This window comes from Ammospiza caudacuta, chromosome 3 (assembly GCF_027887145.1).
Source record: "Ammospiza caudacuta isolate bAmmCau1 chromosome 3, bAmmCau1.pri, whole genome shotgun sequence".
Taxonomy (NCBI): Eukaryota; Metazoa; Chordata; class Aves; order Passeriformes; family Passerellidae; genus Ammospiza; species Ammospiza caudacuta.
In genome coordinates, this window is record NC_080595.1 from 87,610,083 (window position 1) to 87,629,241 (window position 19,159).

Here is a 19,159-nt window from a genome sequence, read left to right on the forward strand (position 1 = left end):
TCCGCCCCGCGCGCGCCAACGCCCCGCCCCCGCCGACCAAAACATTGGCACGTGCGGCCCGCGGGCGCCCGTCACGTGACGCGGCCGGCTCGCGCCGGGGCGGAGACTGCCCCGCCCCGCTGCGCCAATGGCGGCGCGCGCTGCCGGGTAGCAACAAGCGCGGCGGGCGGCGGCCAATCAGCGCGGGGCGGGGGCGTGGCCAGCGCGGCCCATGGTACTTCCGGCAACAGCTCCGGGCCCGGGCCGAGCGCCGGGCGGGGAGCGGCGGCGTCGGTGCGAGCGGTGCCGGGAGGTGAGCGCGGCCCTGCCCTGCCCTGCCCTGCCTTGCCCTGCCCTGCCCTGCCCTGCCCTGCAGCGGGGTCGGGATGGCGCCTGTGGGGCCGTGCGTGGAAGCCCCGTCGGCCCGCGGGGTTGGGGCTGAGCGTGGGCGGTCGTGGCTTGAGGGGTTTGGGGCCGCCTCTTAGGGGCGTGCGGAGCTGCAGGAGTGTGGGACAGGGTGTTAAAGGTCAGGGTGGGGCCATGGGGCCGGGGCCGGGGGGGACAGGCAGCACTGAGGGGGCTGGAGGGGGGTGCGGGGAGCTGCCTGGACCAGTGGGTGTTGGGGTGTGAGGGTGGGAGCCAGCGTGGTGTCACCAGGGGCACACCCTGCCTCGCAGGTCTGGTGGCCTTCTACGGTGGGATTTCGGTGTTGGTGGATGAGGCCATCCAGGGTCACACTGTGACTGGTGTGGTTTGCCTGAACTTGTGAAAAGCATTTGATGCTGTCTCACACAAATTCCTTGTCTCTGAACTGGACAGACATGAATTTGACATATGAACCACTGGGTCAATAAGGAGCTGGCAGCATGGTCGTCCCCAAAGAGTTACAGTCAACAGCTCTGTGTCCAAGTGGAGATGAGTGGCAAGTGACATCCTTGAGGGGTTGGGATTGGGACTGGGCCTGTTTAACATCTTTGTTAGGGACATGGACAGTGGGATTGAGTGTATCTTCTGCGAGTTTTTGGAAAGTACCAGATTGTGTAGTGCAGTCAACAAGCTGGAGAGTAGGGATGCCATCCAGAGGCACCTTGGCAGGACAGAAAGGAGTGTGTGCAGACAGCCTGAAATTCAGCAAGGCTGAGTGCTAGGTCCTGCAGCTGGGTCATGGCAGTGCCCAGCACAGGTACAGGATGGGTGGAGCATGGACTGAAAGCAGCTTTGAGGAAAGGACTCAGAGCTGTTGATTGACAGGGAGCTCAGTATGAGTCAGCAATGTGCGCTGGCAGCCCAGAAAGCTGGAGGTGTTCTGGGGTACACCAAAATAAGTGTGCAAGGGAGGTGATTCTGCCCCTCTGCTCTGCTCTCCTTGTACACCGCCTGCAGCATTGCATCCAGCTCTGGGATTCTCACCATAGGAAGGCTGTGACTGTGCTGGAGAGGGTCCAGAGGAGGGATAGAGCACCTATGATCACTGGCTGAGAGAATTGGGATTGTATAGCCAGGTGAAGAGAAGGCTTTGGGGAGACCATTAGAGCAGTCTTCCAGTCCTTTAAAGGAGGGCTACGAGAGAACTGGGGAAGGACTTTCTACAAGTGACTGTAGTGGCAGAACAAGGCAGAATGGCATCAGCCTGGGAGAAGGTAGGCTTAGGTTAGGTCTTGGGGAAAAGTTCTTTACTGTGAGAGTGATGAGGCACTGGCACAGGTTGCCCAGGGGAATGTTGGGTGTCCTGTCCTTTTTAACATTCAAGGTCAGATTGGATGGGGCTCTGAGCAGCCTGGTTTAGTGGAAGATGTCACCCAGATTGGAACTGGGTGATCTTTAAGGTCCTTCCAACCCAAACCCTTCTGTGATAGAGACACCAGTATGAGGGGAGTACTTCTGGTGGTTCATGTTGTTCCTAGGAAGCAGTAAAAGGATTGGAAAAGCAGGTAGGCATGAATAAAGTTTGTTGCAACTGGGGGAATGGATGATGTCAATTTTGGAAAAGGTTCTTGTTAGGAGCAGAGGAAAGCTGAGTTCTTAGTAGGAAGGGGACTTCAGTCAATCCTGAGGCCTAGGCAATGCACTTTGTTTTGCATACTGTGCAGATTTTTAAATAAAGAAAAACCCAGCTGGCTCACTTAGCCTGTATTTCTTCTGGCTTTTTATCCTCTTCTGACAAATATGTTGGGCAAATGCTGGTCAAGAGTGCAAAGTTTTAAATAACTTCCTAGTGATGTTTACTGATGGGGTCTAATATTTTTTCAAGTAATAAAACTATTAGAAAATGCATGTTTGTGAGGATCAAAGCTGTTGCTGCTGTATATTAACATGTGTTTTGAATATCATAACGCTCTCTTCCCTCTATAGCTTGCATGGGAAATCTCTTGTTAAACCAAGGAGCAATATGTGTGTGTGATGAATGGGAAGAAGAGAGCAAAAGCTGGCAAAGTTATGGTCTTCAAAGTGTAGGAAACTGCCTTGTTCAAATTCTTAATGTGTCAGAAGTGAATCTCACTTTTGAGAAATGGTAGCAGAACATTGTTTGAGTGATATAGCTGTGATGACCTGTGTCTATTTGTAGGAATTTCTGGAGATGTGTCACAATGGACTTTGTTGCAGTCTCCTTTTGTCCTTATCTGCTTAATAGGATGGCATGGGAGGTGGCCTCAAAAACAACAAAAAGATTTTTGGGAATGTTAAAATTCCTATCCCAAAGCATCATTACACATTGTACCATAAACTCAGTATTTGTAAGGATTAGAAAAAACAAAAGGAGCAACACTGATTTTGTGAGCTGTCAATCTCTTTAAAACAATTTATTAGTCACATATGAAAATCAGTAATCTGTTTGATCATGACAGAGCAGATTACACATGATGTAATTGTTATCATTTTCTTTTTTTGGTATCATTCCATTAATGGACTACCAGGATATTTTCCCTTGTTCTCCAAAGAACAAGGAATTCTAATGGCCTTGGTCTAATAAAATGCTGAAAGACAAGAAGAATATCATTAGAGAATAAAAATTATACGTAAACTGCTGAATCTGTTTCTTTAAAGGCTGCTCTACAGAGAACTTTTCTCAAGGTATTTTCTTTTTAAGGCTAAAGAGAAAACTGAAATAATGACAGGAAGTTTTGAAACTCTTAAAATAAATAATAGACAAAGAATCTCTTCTTGCTGCTTGTAGAGAAACCATGCCGTTTTTGGGCCAGGACTGGAGATCCCCTGGATGGAGATGGGTTAAAACAGAAGATGGATGGAAGAGATGTGAAACCTTTAGTCATGCACTTGAGGATGGGAATAATCAGCTGAATGATATCAGCCACACTGTGTAAGTTTAAAAAAAAAGGTGATTCTGCATGAATTAATAGCAGGTGGGAAGGCAAAATTGACTTAATTTCCATTCAGATTGCAACTGTTTGTGGTAGCTGATGTCATCTGTATACAAATGCAATCATGTGTTTAGTTAGTTAGGCAGACAGGAGACCCCTGTGGAGAATGTCTGTCTTTTGTCACTGCTTTGTGAGTTGCTTATTTGAGGCAGCCAGACCCCTTCTTAGCCAGATGTCTTTCAAAATAATAAAACAATAAATACTTTAAAAAAATCCAACAAAACCCCTGCCCTCTGACGCCTGTTGAGTGCTATTTAAAGGTAAAAGTGACACTTGTAAATTGCAATTGAACCTGGAAGTGAATGCAGGCTTTCTGCTGAGTGGGTGTTGGGTTAGTTTGTGGCAGCCATAAAATGCCTTTGCTCCAAATATACAGTCAGTGGTAGCTTAATGCTCATTCTCTAACACAACAGATGACTGTATGTGCTCCTGTAGGACAGGTGAGAGAAAGATCAGGTAAATAAAGTGATACTTGTTGCAAATGGCCACAGGCTGCTGTGATATAAATCATTCTGTCAAGACAAACTTCTCCACAAAGAAGCAATTCTTAGGGGTAGGATTCTTGGTCATAAATTCCAGCATAATGTGTTCATAATGAGGAAAGGGAACATTTGGTGTTTTGTTGTTAGTCCAGTAAAAGATATCTCATCTGGTTTAGAGAGGGATTTACTGGGAAGCTAGGATTTGCTGTAGTCACACACCTGTGTTTTCTACATTTGTAAAACAATCCTCAAGGGAGTTATCAAGCAGTGAAGCATTATTATTATTAAGCTTAACCTACTGTTTCCTTCATGCCTTTTTTCCTTTTGTGTTAATCTGTCACTGATCTCATTTGGGCTTCTTTATCCACACAGTCTAGCCACTGTGGATACAAAACTTTGTCTGGAAGAATGTTCAGTAAGCCTCCAACATAAAAATTGCCTTAAATACCTTTGAAAAAAGGTATTTAGTAAAGTAAGGGAAATCTAGAGTATTTAGCAACTGTGCAAATTGCTTCAAAAATAACTATCGTGTCGGTTGCTTAACTAATACTGTTTGATAAGTATGAAAGGAATTATCAGTCTTTGTGAATACCATTAAGACTTCTGCTCATAATTGTGTGTGTGTATAAATGTATAATGTATCTTTTTCTCCAAAGAACAAGGTGAGGTACTTTTATGGCTTCTTTGAGCAAAAATACTGGATTTTCTTTTTCTTTTATTTTTGCCTTAGTCTTGGAAGACCCTAGAATTGAGCTCTTCTGGGGCCAAAAACTGTACTTCCGTCTATTCAATTAAAAATGTATGTTGTTCAAACTCAGACTAGAGAATTCAAGTTGGTATGTCTTGGCATTGTAGCACTACTTAGGAATAATTTCACTACACTTTTAAATTTGGATCTCTGATTATAACTTGAACTTTTTATATGCCAGTTAAGTTTTGCCACTAAACTGCAATTAATGTCTATTTGCACAACATTATGGAACAATTTAGAGTGGAAATGACCTCTGAGCATCATCTGGTTGAAACACATGCTGAAAGCAAGGCCAGCTGAGGTTGGGTTCTGCAGGGCCTTGCCCAGTTCAGCTTTGTGCTTTTCCAATAATGGAAGCTCTTTTCTGGATTCCTGTTCTAAGTCCTGTTACTGTCAATGTTATTTTGTTGTTGTTGTGCTGTCCTATGTTGTATCATTTCTCCCTGCCCTCCTCATTTCAGTAAGAATTTCTCTTATCACAGGTTGTGTCCATTACCACTTAACTTACTACTTACTACCTCCTCCAGCCTTACAGTGTTGCTCCATCTTATATGTATCCTCATTTTAAAAGCTGACAGCAATTAGATTTCCCTCCACCACCAGCTCTAGAACTGAGCAAGGTCATTTCTCTACCCCTGTGCACCACATACTCCAGTGGCTTGGGGACTCCCCACTGGAGTTGTTCCAGTATGACAAAGTTTTCACTCTTTTGGGGGGCCCCAGACTAGACACAGTGTTCCAGATGAGTATTCCTGCCAAATAAAGATGGATGTTTGCTTCTGTCAGTGTGCAGGATACACTTTCCTTAGCTCAATCCAGGGTGCAGTTGGCCTAACACAACACAAGGGCACACTGCTGACCTGTTTTCAGCTACTTATCCTCCAGCCTCCTGGCTCCTTTCCTGCAAAACTGCTTCCTATCCAGTCTGTCCCAGCATATACCCAGGCTTGGGCTTCTTCTGTGTCATGATGGCTTCACATGGTGGCACAGCAGTGTAAGATGTGCTGCTGGCTGGATCTCTGTACCATCTTATGCTATTTGGAAATAATTATGGTGTACATTGAAGATAACTCAGTTTAGGAGGTTTGTTAACATGATGTAGCGCTAAAGAAAAATGAGACTTGATAAAGTGCTTCCTTGTAGAAGAAACATGTGGTAAACAGTACAAAAATACCTATTTGTTTCTTTTTAAGCTGCCCTGTGGATAGGGATGATGGTATATGCCAATCTGACAGTTCTAGCAGGGTTTTGTTCATTTATATCCATTGTAAGGAATAATCTTTTTCACTACAATATTCTCTAAGAATCTCTTCTGAAGTTAGTACTTTAGTGTTGTATTTAAGGGAGCGGTTATAGAAGTTTTCCATTATACAGAAATAAATTCAAGCTCTATAGTTAAATGAAACCCTTTTTAGTTTTGCTTCTATTCTCTTCTGTGGAAGTATAGATAGAGTTGCTTGCCAAACATTGTCCTTTACCCATTGCAAATACCTTCTCTTCAGAAATTATGAATAATCACAAATAGATTCAGAAATAGACCTTAAAGACACATAAGTTACTTAAATTGAATAATGTATTCTATTTAATAAGAACTTCAAACTTTGCTTGATTAGTCATCCAATGCTTTGGTGAATCCAGCTGCTGATTTAGTAAAATTGGTGGACCTTATGATAAACAAGCTTGAACAAATATAATCACTTGTGCAGGAACAGTTTTAATTATTTGGCATAATGCTTGAATAATTGCACTTTAGATCTTTTCTGGAAACTAAGATTGAAAAAAAATGAGACCATCACTTCAGTAGGTCTTAGTTATTTGCATGAGAGTGCCTTGTGTTCAGTTCACAAGTAGCTGGAAATGTGGCTTGGGCTGTGTGCATTCCAGCTCTGTGCTGTGGATGCTGGCCATGAGTGCCTGTGAATTGAAGCAAAGACACTTCCAGTGCTGTGGCACTGTGTCCTTGAAGTGTTGTGATGGAGAGAGGCTTGGTGGGGGTGGAGCTGCCTTACAGAACTGTATGCAAGTATCTTTCATTAGCCTGCAACTTAGGGCTAAAGCTGTCTTATGTGTTCCTTTTGAGGTAAAAGGAAGAGAATTAGACTAATAATATTTTCACGATGGTGATATTTACTTTGTGTTAGATTCATATGAACAACTTGGGCTAGCAAAGTAGTCACTTCAGTCTGCAGTGTCTCTTGTCTAATTCTGTGAGACACAGTGTTCACAAGAGTGATATTGCCACTGGATAGAAGTCCTTTGGTTTGAATCTGTTAACAGATAACATTACAATATATTTGTCAAATGACAAAATCATTTGGTGTGTGCACTTAGCTCAGGATTTTCCATGGTCAAGCTGTTAGAGTCACTTCTAAAATAATGTCTCTGTAAATAATTGCATGAGTTGAGGGCCACATGAAAAGAAGCAAGGGGATGAGGGAAAATAGTTGGAGCTCATATAGCGCTTTCACATTTTCCATAATTTTAAGTGTCATACCCAAGAGGTTATTTAAATACTGCTATGAAATTACTATTTTTGGAAAAAACTGAAATTGTTGCATGATCTATCTAAGATACTGTAGTTCTAGGGACACCAGGTACTTTGCTTTTAAAAGCTTTAGAATAATTTTTTATGAAGTGTGTCATCAAGACAAGAGAGTAAGAATAGCTGTAAATTGGCAGTATTGTGTATGTATTTAAATCCTGCCAGGTGCACTCAAATGTCACGTGCAGCATTATAATAAAAACACTAAATTAAGGCTTCTGTTTCACCATATGGCACGTGCAGCACTTGATTTGATTTCTTGTATCTTAGCTTGGTGTTTGAGGGGGCAGGGATTGCTTTTGGAACAGTAGAGAAGGTTTATTACTTGTCAAGCAGCTCTGCAGATTTCTGGAAGGAATGCCAGCAGTCACTGGCTAACTCTGCGTCTGTCCCATTCTTCTGATGTCTGTGAGACCCTCACTTTCATTCATTGCTCTCAGACTAAAGGTTTGTCAAGAAGAGTGGTGGTGTTTGCAGATCAGTAGGGAAAGACTCTCTGTGTGAAGTGGGACAGAACATGAGGAAATAAAACCTCATATCAGAAGATCCTCAGAGGTAACAGTACAATTTGTCTTTTCTCTAAAGAGACTTGAGGAATTCCAGGAATGTCACAGGCAAATTTGAATGCCAGGTAAAGGTGTTTGAAATAAGTCATTATGTTCACAATTCCTTATGTTTATTGACTCCTAAAGCTGCCTCAGTTGTTTATGTGGTGCTTGGGAAGTGTATCTTATGGGGTGTCAGGAGTGGGATTCAAATCACTTCAGGTATGTTACTGGCCTGAATTACTTTGTAGGGACACTGGGATCCAGGATCAAAAGAAGGAATGTTTCCATATTAACCTTCCTCTTCTAAGCAGGCCTTCAGGAATGTGGCCTTCCACCCTCTGCCCTTGCTTGCCCTGGGTCAAGGGCCATGAGAGAGTTTCTGTGCTGCTTGGGTTGTGGTGCAGAGTATCAGGACCTGTCTCCCTGGTCTTGTATCTGTTGTTAGGATGACAGAACTCGGGGAGCTTTGGGCTCAATTTGTGGTTCTGTAGCAACTCTTCAGATTCTGTCATAGCTTCTCACATGACATGGTGATGCAGTCAATATGCTAAATCATAATTAAAATCATTTTAGTGAGTTTAGAGGTTTCCTGTATGATAGCTTTGGGGGAAAAAACCCACAAAAACAAACTGCTGGATTGGAATGTTACATAATCAAATAACTTGTGTTGATGTTTTGGTTTTGTCTCTTGCTGGTTTCTTCTCTCTGAACTCCTGCTGTTTGACCAGATGTGATATTTGGCACAGTTCTATAGAATATTTAAGGTGTTGAGTCTTTATCCTCTGCTTTAAAAATATTAAAGACTGAACTAATGTCATCACATGGTATTGAGCACTATCTGAATGCAGATGTTAGGTTTAAATCCTGAAAAAAAAAAGCTAAGATGAAACCAACTTTCTTTTTCTAAATCTTCTCAACCTGTGTATCCTTAAGCTAAGCTAGCATGTACTGATTAGAACAATTCAGAAGCCAAAAAATTTTTATGGTGTTGTTTAGCAGATGGTTCAAACCTGAAAATTTTAACTCTGAAAGCTAGTAGCAATAGACTAAAATAATTTGATTTTTGTCACTTTAATGCCCAGATACAGGTTACTTTTGAAAAAACTTCTGTCCTTCAGTTTACAGTATTCAGTTCTGAAGTTCAAACTGGCAGTGATAAAAAGCAATTCAGATTAAAAATAGTAACAGATGTGAGGAGTTGCAACTTTGTTACCAAAGAGCAGTAATGTAGAAACAAATAAGTCCCCTAGATGAACTTCATTACCATGTATCCTTCGTTATTTTTCTTATCTGTGCAAGACCGTGGCCTTCATATGAGGTATCTTCCTTATCAGTGCTAGTACAGAGAACACCCATTCTTATCTTTGGTGGTGGTCCTTATAGTTATCTGCAAAAATTGAATGAAAATTTCACGAGCTGTGTAGATTTCCTGTAGCACAGACAGTTTTAAATGCATTTACATTTTAGAAGTGTTAGCTTATTTTCAATGATTTATATGTGTATTTTTTTAATATTCACACTTTGTGTTGAATATACATGAGCATTTGGTGTAGTTCTCAGTGTTGGGTTCCATAGTTAACTGTCAGAAGTGACATAGTTGAGTCTCTCTGGCAGTGAAAGACCTCTTGGCTCTTGATGCTGTACAAATCTTTGGTGAAACAGTGCCATGACACCTGTAGTATGTGCAGAGTTGTGAATCACAAGTGTCTGAAAAGAAGGACTTTCTTTGCCCCAAAGGTGACAGTAGTAAGAGAGATGTTATTCATTGCTGGCTTTCTGCCTGTGCAAGGATATGCAATAATTCTTCACAGACTTTTTACCTGTGTGCAGTTAAGGCTTGGTCCACATAAAAAAGATTTTTGTACACCAGAACTTTGCAGAGTTGTCCAGCTAGTACTATCTCCTTAGCAGTCAGACATTCATTCCTGAATGTCAATAATGGTTTTCAAGGTACTTCTTAGGAAGATACTTTCATGTATTAATCACTTTGGCATAAAATTCAACCCCTCTGGGAAGAAGAGAAGACAGCTTCTCTCCAGATACATGGTGCTATAGACAATGAGGTAGAGGATCTTAATTAAGAACATGATCTCTTTTTTTTTTTAACTGGTAGACTTTAATGCAGAAAATTGTAAGATGTATGCATCTTAAATATTTGATTACTGCTATTCTAATTAGATGTTTTTATTTCAGTATCATAACTGGAGATGAGGAGAATGAAGAAGTGTACAATACTGAAGACTGTGAGTTTGCAGCAAAGAAAAGGAAAAAAGATCATTTTAGGAATAACACAGATTCTCAGTGTAAGGCTGGGGTTTTTCATTTATTTGAGAAGACTCATGTAGATTCAGAGAAATGTTGTAATAGTCATACTTACCTATGGAGTAGCCTTCAAAATTATGCCTATTTCTGTATTGGCAACAAATTCTGGTGTCAAAAGTGATATGTCTTAACTGAAACTTTGTTATTGCTCATTTATTGTGTTGGATTTCTTTTTTCAAAGACCCAGAGGTAATGCATTTAAGAATAGTAATTGCTGAGTATTAGGTGTCTTCTGATACTAACCACTGTTATATGTTGTGGACTAGTTTTAGATTAAATTCTTCTGGATGCATATGGAAGCTTCTGCTTCCCAAAGCAGATGGTTTATTTTGTTTATTTCAAGTTCTAATTAATCAACTAATTCCAGAATCAGTTCATAAATGAACATATTTTGTCATAATAATCATATCTCTTGATAAAGATTTTATCAGTCCTGAATTTCTTGGAGACAAGTCTCTTTTAAAAAATTAAGATATGAAAGAAGCCATTTTATCAGTTCTCATTTGTAAAAGATTGCTTGTACTTTGGACTGGAGGTGTGTATGGCAGCAAGTATATTATTGAAGCAGAGAGTTTGGTAGAGTAGGTAAAAAAAAGGTAAGTTGGTTAGCAGCAAATTGGCAATTTCTAATGCTTTGATCTTGAAATGATCTGTTACTTGTATATCCCCAAAACTGTTAGAGAGATGGTGTTGCAGAAAGCTGCAAGCTTCTCCAGGCTTGTCAGAGTTTCAGGTATTTCAGAAGGTTCAAGGGGCTCTATGTCTCATTTGACAACACGCAAGACTTGTAAAAGCTGAAGGTCAGCCTGATTGCATTTATTAGTCTTGAATCCTTGCCTTCCCTGCAGTCCTCTGCAGTTAGTTGATACCAAGTCAATGTAGAACAGGCACCTGTACAGAAGAAAATGCATTAGAGGGGTGGAGTGGTCAGGAACAAAAGTGTTGTCTATATCTGCTCTACTTTCAAATGCTAAGGAGCATTTGTATAAAAAAAAAAAGTCAGGAGTTATGTAGGACCACTGTTATGTCACTGGTTGGTCACAGCTGGCAAAAGTTGTCATTCATCTGCCAATTGTGTGCCAGCTCATGGGGTTTTAAAAAAGCATTTATATAACTTTTCTATTATTTTCATGAAGTCCTTATCTTGTGACAATTTTTAGTTATCTTTTCCATCATTTATAAACTTCTTTCATTAAAACTGTTCTGCTATCTTATGAAGTGTTTTATTGAAAGTTGTATGTTCTGAAAGGCATTAACTAATGTGGAAGCCTAAAATGATTGTATTTTGATTTTTATTTTAGGTTTTTATCGTGAAAAGTGGATTTATGTTCATAAAGAAAGCACCAAGGAAGTAAGTCTGCATGGTGTGGGTCAATTGCTATAAACTTTGTGATTCTTAATTGATAGACAGTATATTGAAAAAAGTATTTTTGCCAGATGGTCTTAGGGGCTGTACTTAACTCTCTTCATTGGCAGCACTGGACACCTGCTCATGGTGAGGCAAAGGCATCTGGCAGAGTGACTTCTCAGTAGGTCTTTGTGGCAGAGATGTGGGAATTTGCAAGGATAGAAATACAGTTCTTCACTGCTTATCCAAGCCCATCTATCTTTGTACTGTCTCTGAACTAAAATTGAAAGAATTTGCAAAACCAGAGAAATATCTCGAAAGAAGTTGCTTGCAGGCAGCCACCTGATATTTTGGGATCATGGTGTAAATTTGAATAGAAGGAAGTAAAACATCAGTTTCAAATTTTACAAAGAGGATGATTATTTTCAACAAAGTCAACATGTTTTCAGTTTGGCATATAAACTATATCATGAAACTGCAAAGGGAATATGAAAGCTCTTGGAGTGACCTCTTGGAAGGTTAAAATACATCCATTGTATGTAGAGATTAAACTGTCTTGAAGTGTGAGTTCCATCCCTGTGCTGGTTGCCATGGCTATCTGAGATGTGTGGAACTGGAACACCAGTAAGGAGGTTTTACATCCACATGGTCATGCCAGCCAGGAGAGGGGGAAGGAGGTGAGGCTGATGCCTGTAGTCATGCAGGCAGAAGTAGCTTTGCATTTTAGAGCTGAGAGTGACAATGCAGAGCTTTTTACTCAGGAAGGGCATGCTGTGGAGGAGAGCTTCCATAAAAGGACATACTGCAAGGCTTTGCAGCCCTTATAGACCAGTGACCCAGAGACTGCCTGTCTACATCTGAAGGGTGCTTTAAAGCCTTTCACCAGATTCACAGCCCTCTTTCTGCTTTATCTTCTAGATTAGGTTACTTGGATTGGTCTGCAAAAGTCTCAAGCATGCTTTTTGCCTTTGTGCTCTCTTAAATTAGAGTGAGAAAGAGCAGGGGGGCAACAATCTGTCACCAGTTATTGTGGTGCTTTGAATGATGAGGTTAAGCTGATGTTTCAAAAGTACATTGAGGCCAAAATACAAATAGCCTAAAATCATGCATTGGTCTCATTCATAATCCATATATAAAGGGATTATTTTTCCCCTACTTGTGCAGAAGTTGGTGCACTTGTGTCATGTAAGTATTTGCTTCTGTTCCTTTTCCATTCAGAGAGCAGACAAAATATTTTGGTTACCTTCTCATATTTGCCCATTCATCTTTCAGGTTTATTTGGGTTTTTAATATAAAAAAACAAGCCAAGGATAGTTAGAATTAAGCACTTATCTTTCAAGTAATTATTTGTATAAATTTAAAAGCTTAGAGTAGTAGGTCGAAAAAGTAGCAAGAAATAAGAATACATGAACCAAAAAATCCAGAGCAGCAATTTAAGCTAATCTAAAACATAATTTGTAGGTTCTAGTTTTTGTTACAGGTTATAATCTTTCTTTATTTTGAAATAATGGTCTCACAACTAGGAAGCATTTTTTCCCAAGCTGGATACTGTTTTTTAGGGCAAAATGACAAGATAGGGAGGTATTGATAAGAAACATGTGAAACATACTATGGGAGAGCATTGAAATGAAAGAAAACAAAACCAAGTATTGTTGAAATGAAATTGGAGATGTTTTTTGAAAAATTTTGTCATGATGGTACACTGGGAAAGATGGATCTGTAGTTTCATAGCAGTCTGTTCAGGGAAATGTCTCTTATGTTAATGTTTTAAGCATGACCTAATGATAACTGTTTAGCCAGAGAACAGCCACAAATATTTCAACAATTTCAAAAATTTCAACAGAAGCTTTGTTGACTGTATTGCTGTTAGCTAAGCAAGGTGTGCATATTGAGAAGTGCACAGCATGCTTGGGTCTGAGGTGCATCAGCTGAATGAGCAAGCAGTGCAATCCTGAATTTGGTCATTAACCAACAGGCAGTAATTATCACCACTCTGCAGTGAATTCTTAACTGACCCACCCTGCTGGGGTACATGCATGGTATGTGTTCACTGAGTCCCAAAAAGGTACATTATTTGTACTTCAAAACTTGTCAACATCCCATAATTTACCAAGGAAGTCTGTCTAGGAATGAGCTTTAAGTAATTATTTATCCTCCTCCTTCTCTGGGCTAATAAAACCATAATAGCACACTTCTCTGTGGGACTCTTTTTACCGGTCAGAGATTTTCCTAGCCTCAGTATATTTGGTCCTGGGCTCCAGTGTGGCTTTGTGGCTCTAAATGTACTGAGTTTACATAATCCCATGTCAGTTTGGGCTGCTTCTACCACCTTAAGTTGTTCTCAACAGCCTCTGAAACTTCCATTTTCACATTAGGATGTGGAGAAGTACCAAAGGAAAATGTACTTGCTTTTGCTCTTGGTGCTTAAAAAAAAAAGTGCCTAAGCTTCTAGCACCTGGAAAACAAATTGTAGATGTTGAGACCATTTTTTCTTCTGATCCCAGAAGCAATGTGTAAGTTTTCGGTGCTGTTTAGGTGGCCTGGAAAGGCCCAGGGATGGCCTTGAAGAGCCGGCGCTTCAAAGGACGAGGAGAGACTTCTGATCTCGTCTCGGTCTTGGTGTTTATTAATTGTTTATCTAAAAGATTTTCTTTCAGCCCGACAGAGGTCTGCACAGCAAGTCAGCCATGGGCACACTCCAAGCCCCTGGGCGGTCACTTATCTTTATACCCGAAGTTACGTGTACAATATTTATCATTTTTCCCCAATACCTTCTACCCTTATTAACCGGTGCACTTTTAGTAATAACCAATCCCAAAGTGCCACCATCACCACAGAAGATGGAGGCCAAGAAGAAGAAGAAGAAGGACAGGACACGCCCCAATTCCTCCATCTTACTTCTTTAGACCCCCCTGTACCAAAATCCTAAATCCTGTGTTTTACACTCTAATCCCAGTCCTCATACAGGTCTCATCTCCTGTGTAGGATCAAAATCCTGCCACCAGACACTTCTGGCAACATTCCAGGACTCCCGAGCCCCCCAAGGGTGTTCTCGGCCACTCTGCACCTCCATCCTGAGGTGCTGAGATCCCACAGCAATGTGCTATGTTCTCACCCTCAAGTGTGAATCCAATAATTCTCATAATTGTAGGCTCAGACAGCTGTAGAAGCAAGCCCTTCCTTGGGCAGGGTAAATGGGAACTGTGCTAGCTATGAGGGAGTGCCAGCATTGTGAGTGTGGAGTAGATTCCCAGGGAAATCAAATACCAGTGATGCCAGATTACACATTTAGTATGAATTGGAAGGCCTTGCCTACATACCTGATAGTTACAAATAGCATATCTTGTTTCATTTAATTTCTTGTAGAACAAATAACTCTTCAGTCCAGAGGCGCTGTATTTCCAGGGAGCATGGTATCCATTAGCATCAGCTGCATGTCAGAGTGCTTTTCTGAATGTTTTGCTCAATTTTGTCTTTGTTTCCTTCCATTTAAAGTGTGTTTTTTCCTTTCTCAGAGACATGGCTATTGCACCTTGGGAGAAGCCTTTAACCGCTTGGACTTTTCGAGTGCGATTCAGGACATCAGGAGGTTCAATTACGTGGTCAAAGTAAGCTCTTTGTTTTATATGTATATTAGAAAAATTGAGTAAATTTTCTCTGGGGAAAGCTCATTATATGGCTGTCTGAAAGCCTGTAGCTTTGAGGAGGATGGTGATGGCCAGTGTGCTGTGTTATTTAAAAGGGAAACATCAATGGTAGTTTCAGTTGTTCATCAGTCTGGGTAAAGAACTCTCTTTAAAAGTAAAATAATTTCTATACAACCAAAAATAGTAAAGTGTTATCAATCTTAAATATACATTGCTGCATCTCAAATATGTTTCAAATAACAATTTCCAGAAGAATACTTGATGTATAAGTATTCTGCTATGAGCTGTATCTTCTGTAACTTCTTACCAGTCCTCTGATTCATTGCAGTTTTTTTTAAATCCAGGACAAGATATCTATGCATTTATCTTTGTTAATATTCCTTATAACTTGAGGCTGGAGCCTTAATTACCTCAATGTCTCACCAGCTGCCCACTTGGAAATGCCTGTTTTGGGGATACTGATCTTGTTCTAGGCCCAGGTTTGTTTTATTATCTAACATGAGGTAGTAAAGTGCTTGTCGCAGCTCCTAGAGAAGCTCAAAATCTGAGTCATATCAGGACTAGAGTGGACTGTTCAGTGATGGGGCTGTTCACAAATATTGTATTTCTTGGAATGCATCCTGAACTTGAAAAGACACAAATCAAAATTAAACAAACATACCAGGAGAACAGCCTTACCACTAGCCTGTGGATTATTTGTAGAGAAAACACATTCTACCCATTGCTGTGAAGATGAGGCAATGTATTGTACTTTCAGAAAAACAAGAGATGTAGAAATAAAAAGGATTTGCTTCCAGGCTAGTGGTTAGGGTACTTGCCTGGCTTGTTCCCCTTGCAGGGTTTGGGGGTTTTTGGTATATGTATGTGTTGTGGTTTAGAACATTACTTTCTAATGCTGTTTTGGGAGCAGAATCAAGAGCCTTGATCCTTCCCAAGACTTTTCAGCCTTGAACACAGTAGGAAGAGGAAAAACCAAACCACTTAAAAAAGGTGACTTGGTATAAATGGTGTCAACCTTGGGTGTCTCACTTGAATAGCAAGCAGGTAAAAGGGATGCAGATCTAGAATTTTGCATTTGTTTTAGATGCTGCAGTGCCTAAACTGGGTTGCTCAAAACAGTTGATCAAGACAAGGTGCAAAGTCCAGCACAAGCATGTTGACCAGTTTTTCTTCTGTTGACCAAGAAATATAAAAAGCTGGTTTAGTCAACCAGGCTTAAGATCATTGAGGAAGGAGCAGTACTTTAAAATTCAGAAATTTAGCTTTGCAATCCAAACCATTATTCTGCTAATAGCAGACCCTAAGAAATCTGAGTGAATTTAAAATAGTAGATAGACTTCTAAAGTCCTTTAAATGTTTTAGAATTTATTTGGAATGTTTAAAATTTAGAATTGTTTTGCAAATACAAAACTTTGATCATGTTTTTGCACCAGTTCCTCTGAGGTGGTTGCTGTTTGTTGATAGCAAGGTGTAACTCAAGAACTATTTTTACTATTTTTAAAGACCAATCCCTACCCTAGCTCTTCTTTGATGCCAGACCATCAAGATGATTCTCCAACTAACTAAAAATATGTCATTCGTTATTAAAAGTTAATATTGCTGTCTGTCCAGGACTCAGGATAGGCAGTGAGGGGGGAAAGGTAGGATCAATTAGTTTTTTGTATTTGTTGGTGCTGTAGTGTATTGATAACTTTGCAGCTGTTCAGTTCGGATACACTGAATTTGATGTGGGTGGGTTTTGTCCCAATGTTTCTGAGCAAACAGAGATCATTCGAAGTTACAATCTCTAGTAGACAACATAAGCCATGGCTCTGCATGTATCAGTGTGTGATCCTAGTGCTCTGCTACTTTGCTTTTGCTGCAATTGTCTTAATCCTTGCATATTAACTTTCACTGAAATTGGAATCTTCATTCCAATTAATCAGGTGGAATTTGTTTCTTTAATTTCCTCTTTAGACTGAGCAACATAACTGATTTTTTTTTTTTAATTAATCAAGAGAAATGTACCTACTTGCTTGAACTGGCAGGCTGCCAGGGACCTCTAGGTATGTTCTCAATTATTAATCAAGCTAATAGACTTTGAAAAATCCGACAAAGAGATCCTGGTACCTATTTATACAGTTTTTGAGACTAGATTGCTTGTATTTAAATACGTCAGGACAATTCTTTCTTTCATAGCACATAATATTTTGTCAGAGATGGTGCAGAGGAGCCAGAAGTAACATTATTAAATCAGGGACAGAACAGGTGTATTCTTTCTCCCTCCCGAGGAAAATTATTGTTGAGTGAAGTGTCAAATTGGTGTTTGAGAAATGAAGATACAATATAATTTTTGGCAAGCTTAGTCTTTTTCATTTGCTGTGCCAACACTTGGTGCTACCTTGTACCAGAACACTCTGTAGGGAGTGCTGTTTTCTGCTCCATGCTTTCCCTTTCCAGTGTTGAGAACACTTGTTCTGAACTCATTGTTATGAAGTGCAAATTGCAAAGCTCAGTGCCACACCTCCAAACATTGCAATGGTGTCACAACATCAAAGTCTCTCATAATAAGAGAACATTTTTTTGTTGAAGAGCTAATGAATCTGAAATGTAAAAGCAAATGTGCCAGAATGGAGCTAGTAGCTATAGCTTAGCATTCATGTGAGGCAAGAACTTAAGCTGTTGTGATTATTTTGCCCTAAACCATTGCCACCATTCTTGTCACTTTTTTTGCTTACACTGGTTTCAGACAGACTTCTGGACAGCTTGGAGATTCTTACTATAATACTTAAGAGAAAGTTACTGATATGGTTTGTACACTGCTCATTATTAGATTGCTGTGGTGTATTCTACCAGGGACCTGAATGTAGGTCTAATACAGAAGTTGGTTTTGCCTAGTTTAGGCAAAATAGGGTATTTCCTCTCCATGAGTAGAAAGTAGTGCACTAAATCCATCATACTTCAGTTTGTCCAGTATGATACTTTCACTCAGAAGCTGTAATTCTGGTAGCTGGTATCAGTTCAGCGTGATGTTCCTGGCCACCAGATCTGTCAGGGACTTTAGGACCCAGCCACATGCAAGTTCACATTTGTATTTGTGAGCCCTCAAAACAGACTTTCTCTGTCGTTTCACTGCAGCTCATAAAGTATGTCATGTGCTTTGCCAGAGATAAGCATTTGTACAGTATTTTGAAAGTGTGCATCCTTCAGAAATTGCTCATAGGATGCCAGTAGGAATGCTTAAACCTTTCCCTGTGACTTACTTTCTCTTATGAAATCTGTAGTTGTATTTTTACAAAATGCCAGTTCAGGCTGTTGTAGGTGAGTGTATGCACTAAATGTGCATTTAAAACCATCCTTTACTTCTGTCATTCTTCTGACTTTAAATTTTTTGTCATAGCTTTTGCAGTTAATTGCAAAATCCCAGTTAACTTCACTGAGTGGTGCAGCCCAGAAGAACTACTTTAACATTTTGGACAAAATTGTGCAGAAGGGTAAGACCTAAAGATTTTTAATCTAACAGTTCAGATTTAATTGGTGTAACTAAGCTATCAACTGATTTTTTTGTTGTTGTTAGTCTTATTACCATTTTTGCATTGTAAGACATAGTAATGGCATTCTTAATTATGCCAGGTTTCATACTTCCCATCCTGTGAATGCAATAAGCTATTTTCTCTTATTGAATAAAGTCTATTGAAACAGGTTGGTGAAATTATGTGACATTTAGATTCTATTCAAAAACTATTGGTTACTGTTAAATCATACTCTTCACAAAATGCAGAAGCTTTTAGGCTAATAAAATTTTTGGGTTTCAGTTTTCATGATGTACTGTGACTCAAAAAACATACATTTTGATTATTTTAGGAAAAAGCCATTACATTATATTGATTTTTTTTCTTTTTTGTGGTAACCACATTAATGAAGATGTTATACTGTGTGCTTTGAACTGAAGAAATTGGATTTATACCTACCTGTTTAGCATTAAGCTTATTAAATGCATAGCATGAATTTTTGCATCAAATTTGCCTGTGAAATTGTTCATTATTGATCTTGCATCTGAGGAACAGCACCAATGAATGTCATGGTGGGAATTAGGGCAGTTATTTGTACACAAACAATTGAGTTGTAATTAATTCATCTGAAAAAGGAGTGTTGATTAGCTTGAGCTATTAGCTTGATTA

At 39.9% G+C, this 19,159-nt stretch overlaps 1 protein-coding gene across 4 annotated transcripts in view; it reads left to right on the top strand.

The window, feature by feature from the left end:
- Positions 1 to 213: 213 nt before the first annotated feature.
- FBXO25 (F-box protein 25) overlaps positions 214 to 19,159 on the top strand; it is a 31,302-nt gene continuing 12,356 nt past the window's right edge. Inside the window, exons 1-6 of one of the 4 annotated variants that reach the window (XM_058801311.1) lie at positions 214 to 292; positions 3,155 to 3,298; positions 9,876 to 9,985; positions 11,306 to 11,355; positions 14,868 to 14,960; positions 18,379 to 18,472. In XM_058801311.1, the coding sequence (XP_058657294.1) occupies positions 3,162 to 3,298; positions 9,876 to 9,985; positions 11,306 to 11,355; positions 14,868 to 14,960; positions 18,379 to 18,472 (484 nt within the window). In that variant the 5' untranslated portion in view covers positions 214 to 292; positions 3,155 to 3,161. The other 3 variants (XM_058801312.1, XM_058801313.1, XM_058801314.1) reach the window with 3 other exon arrangements.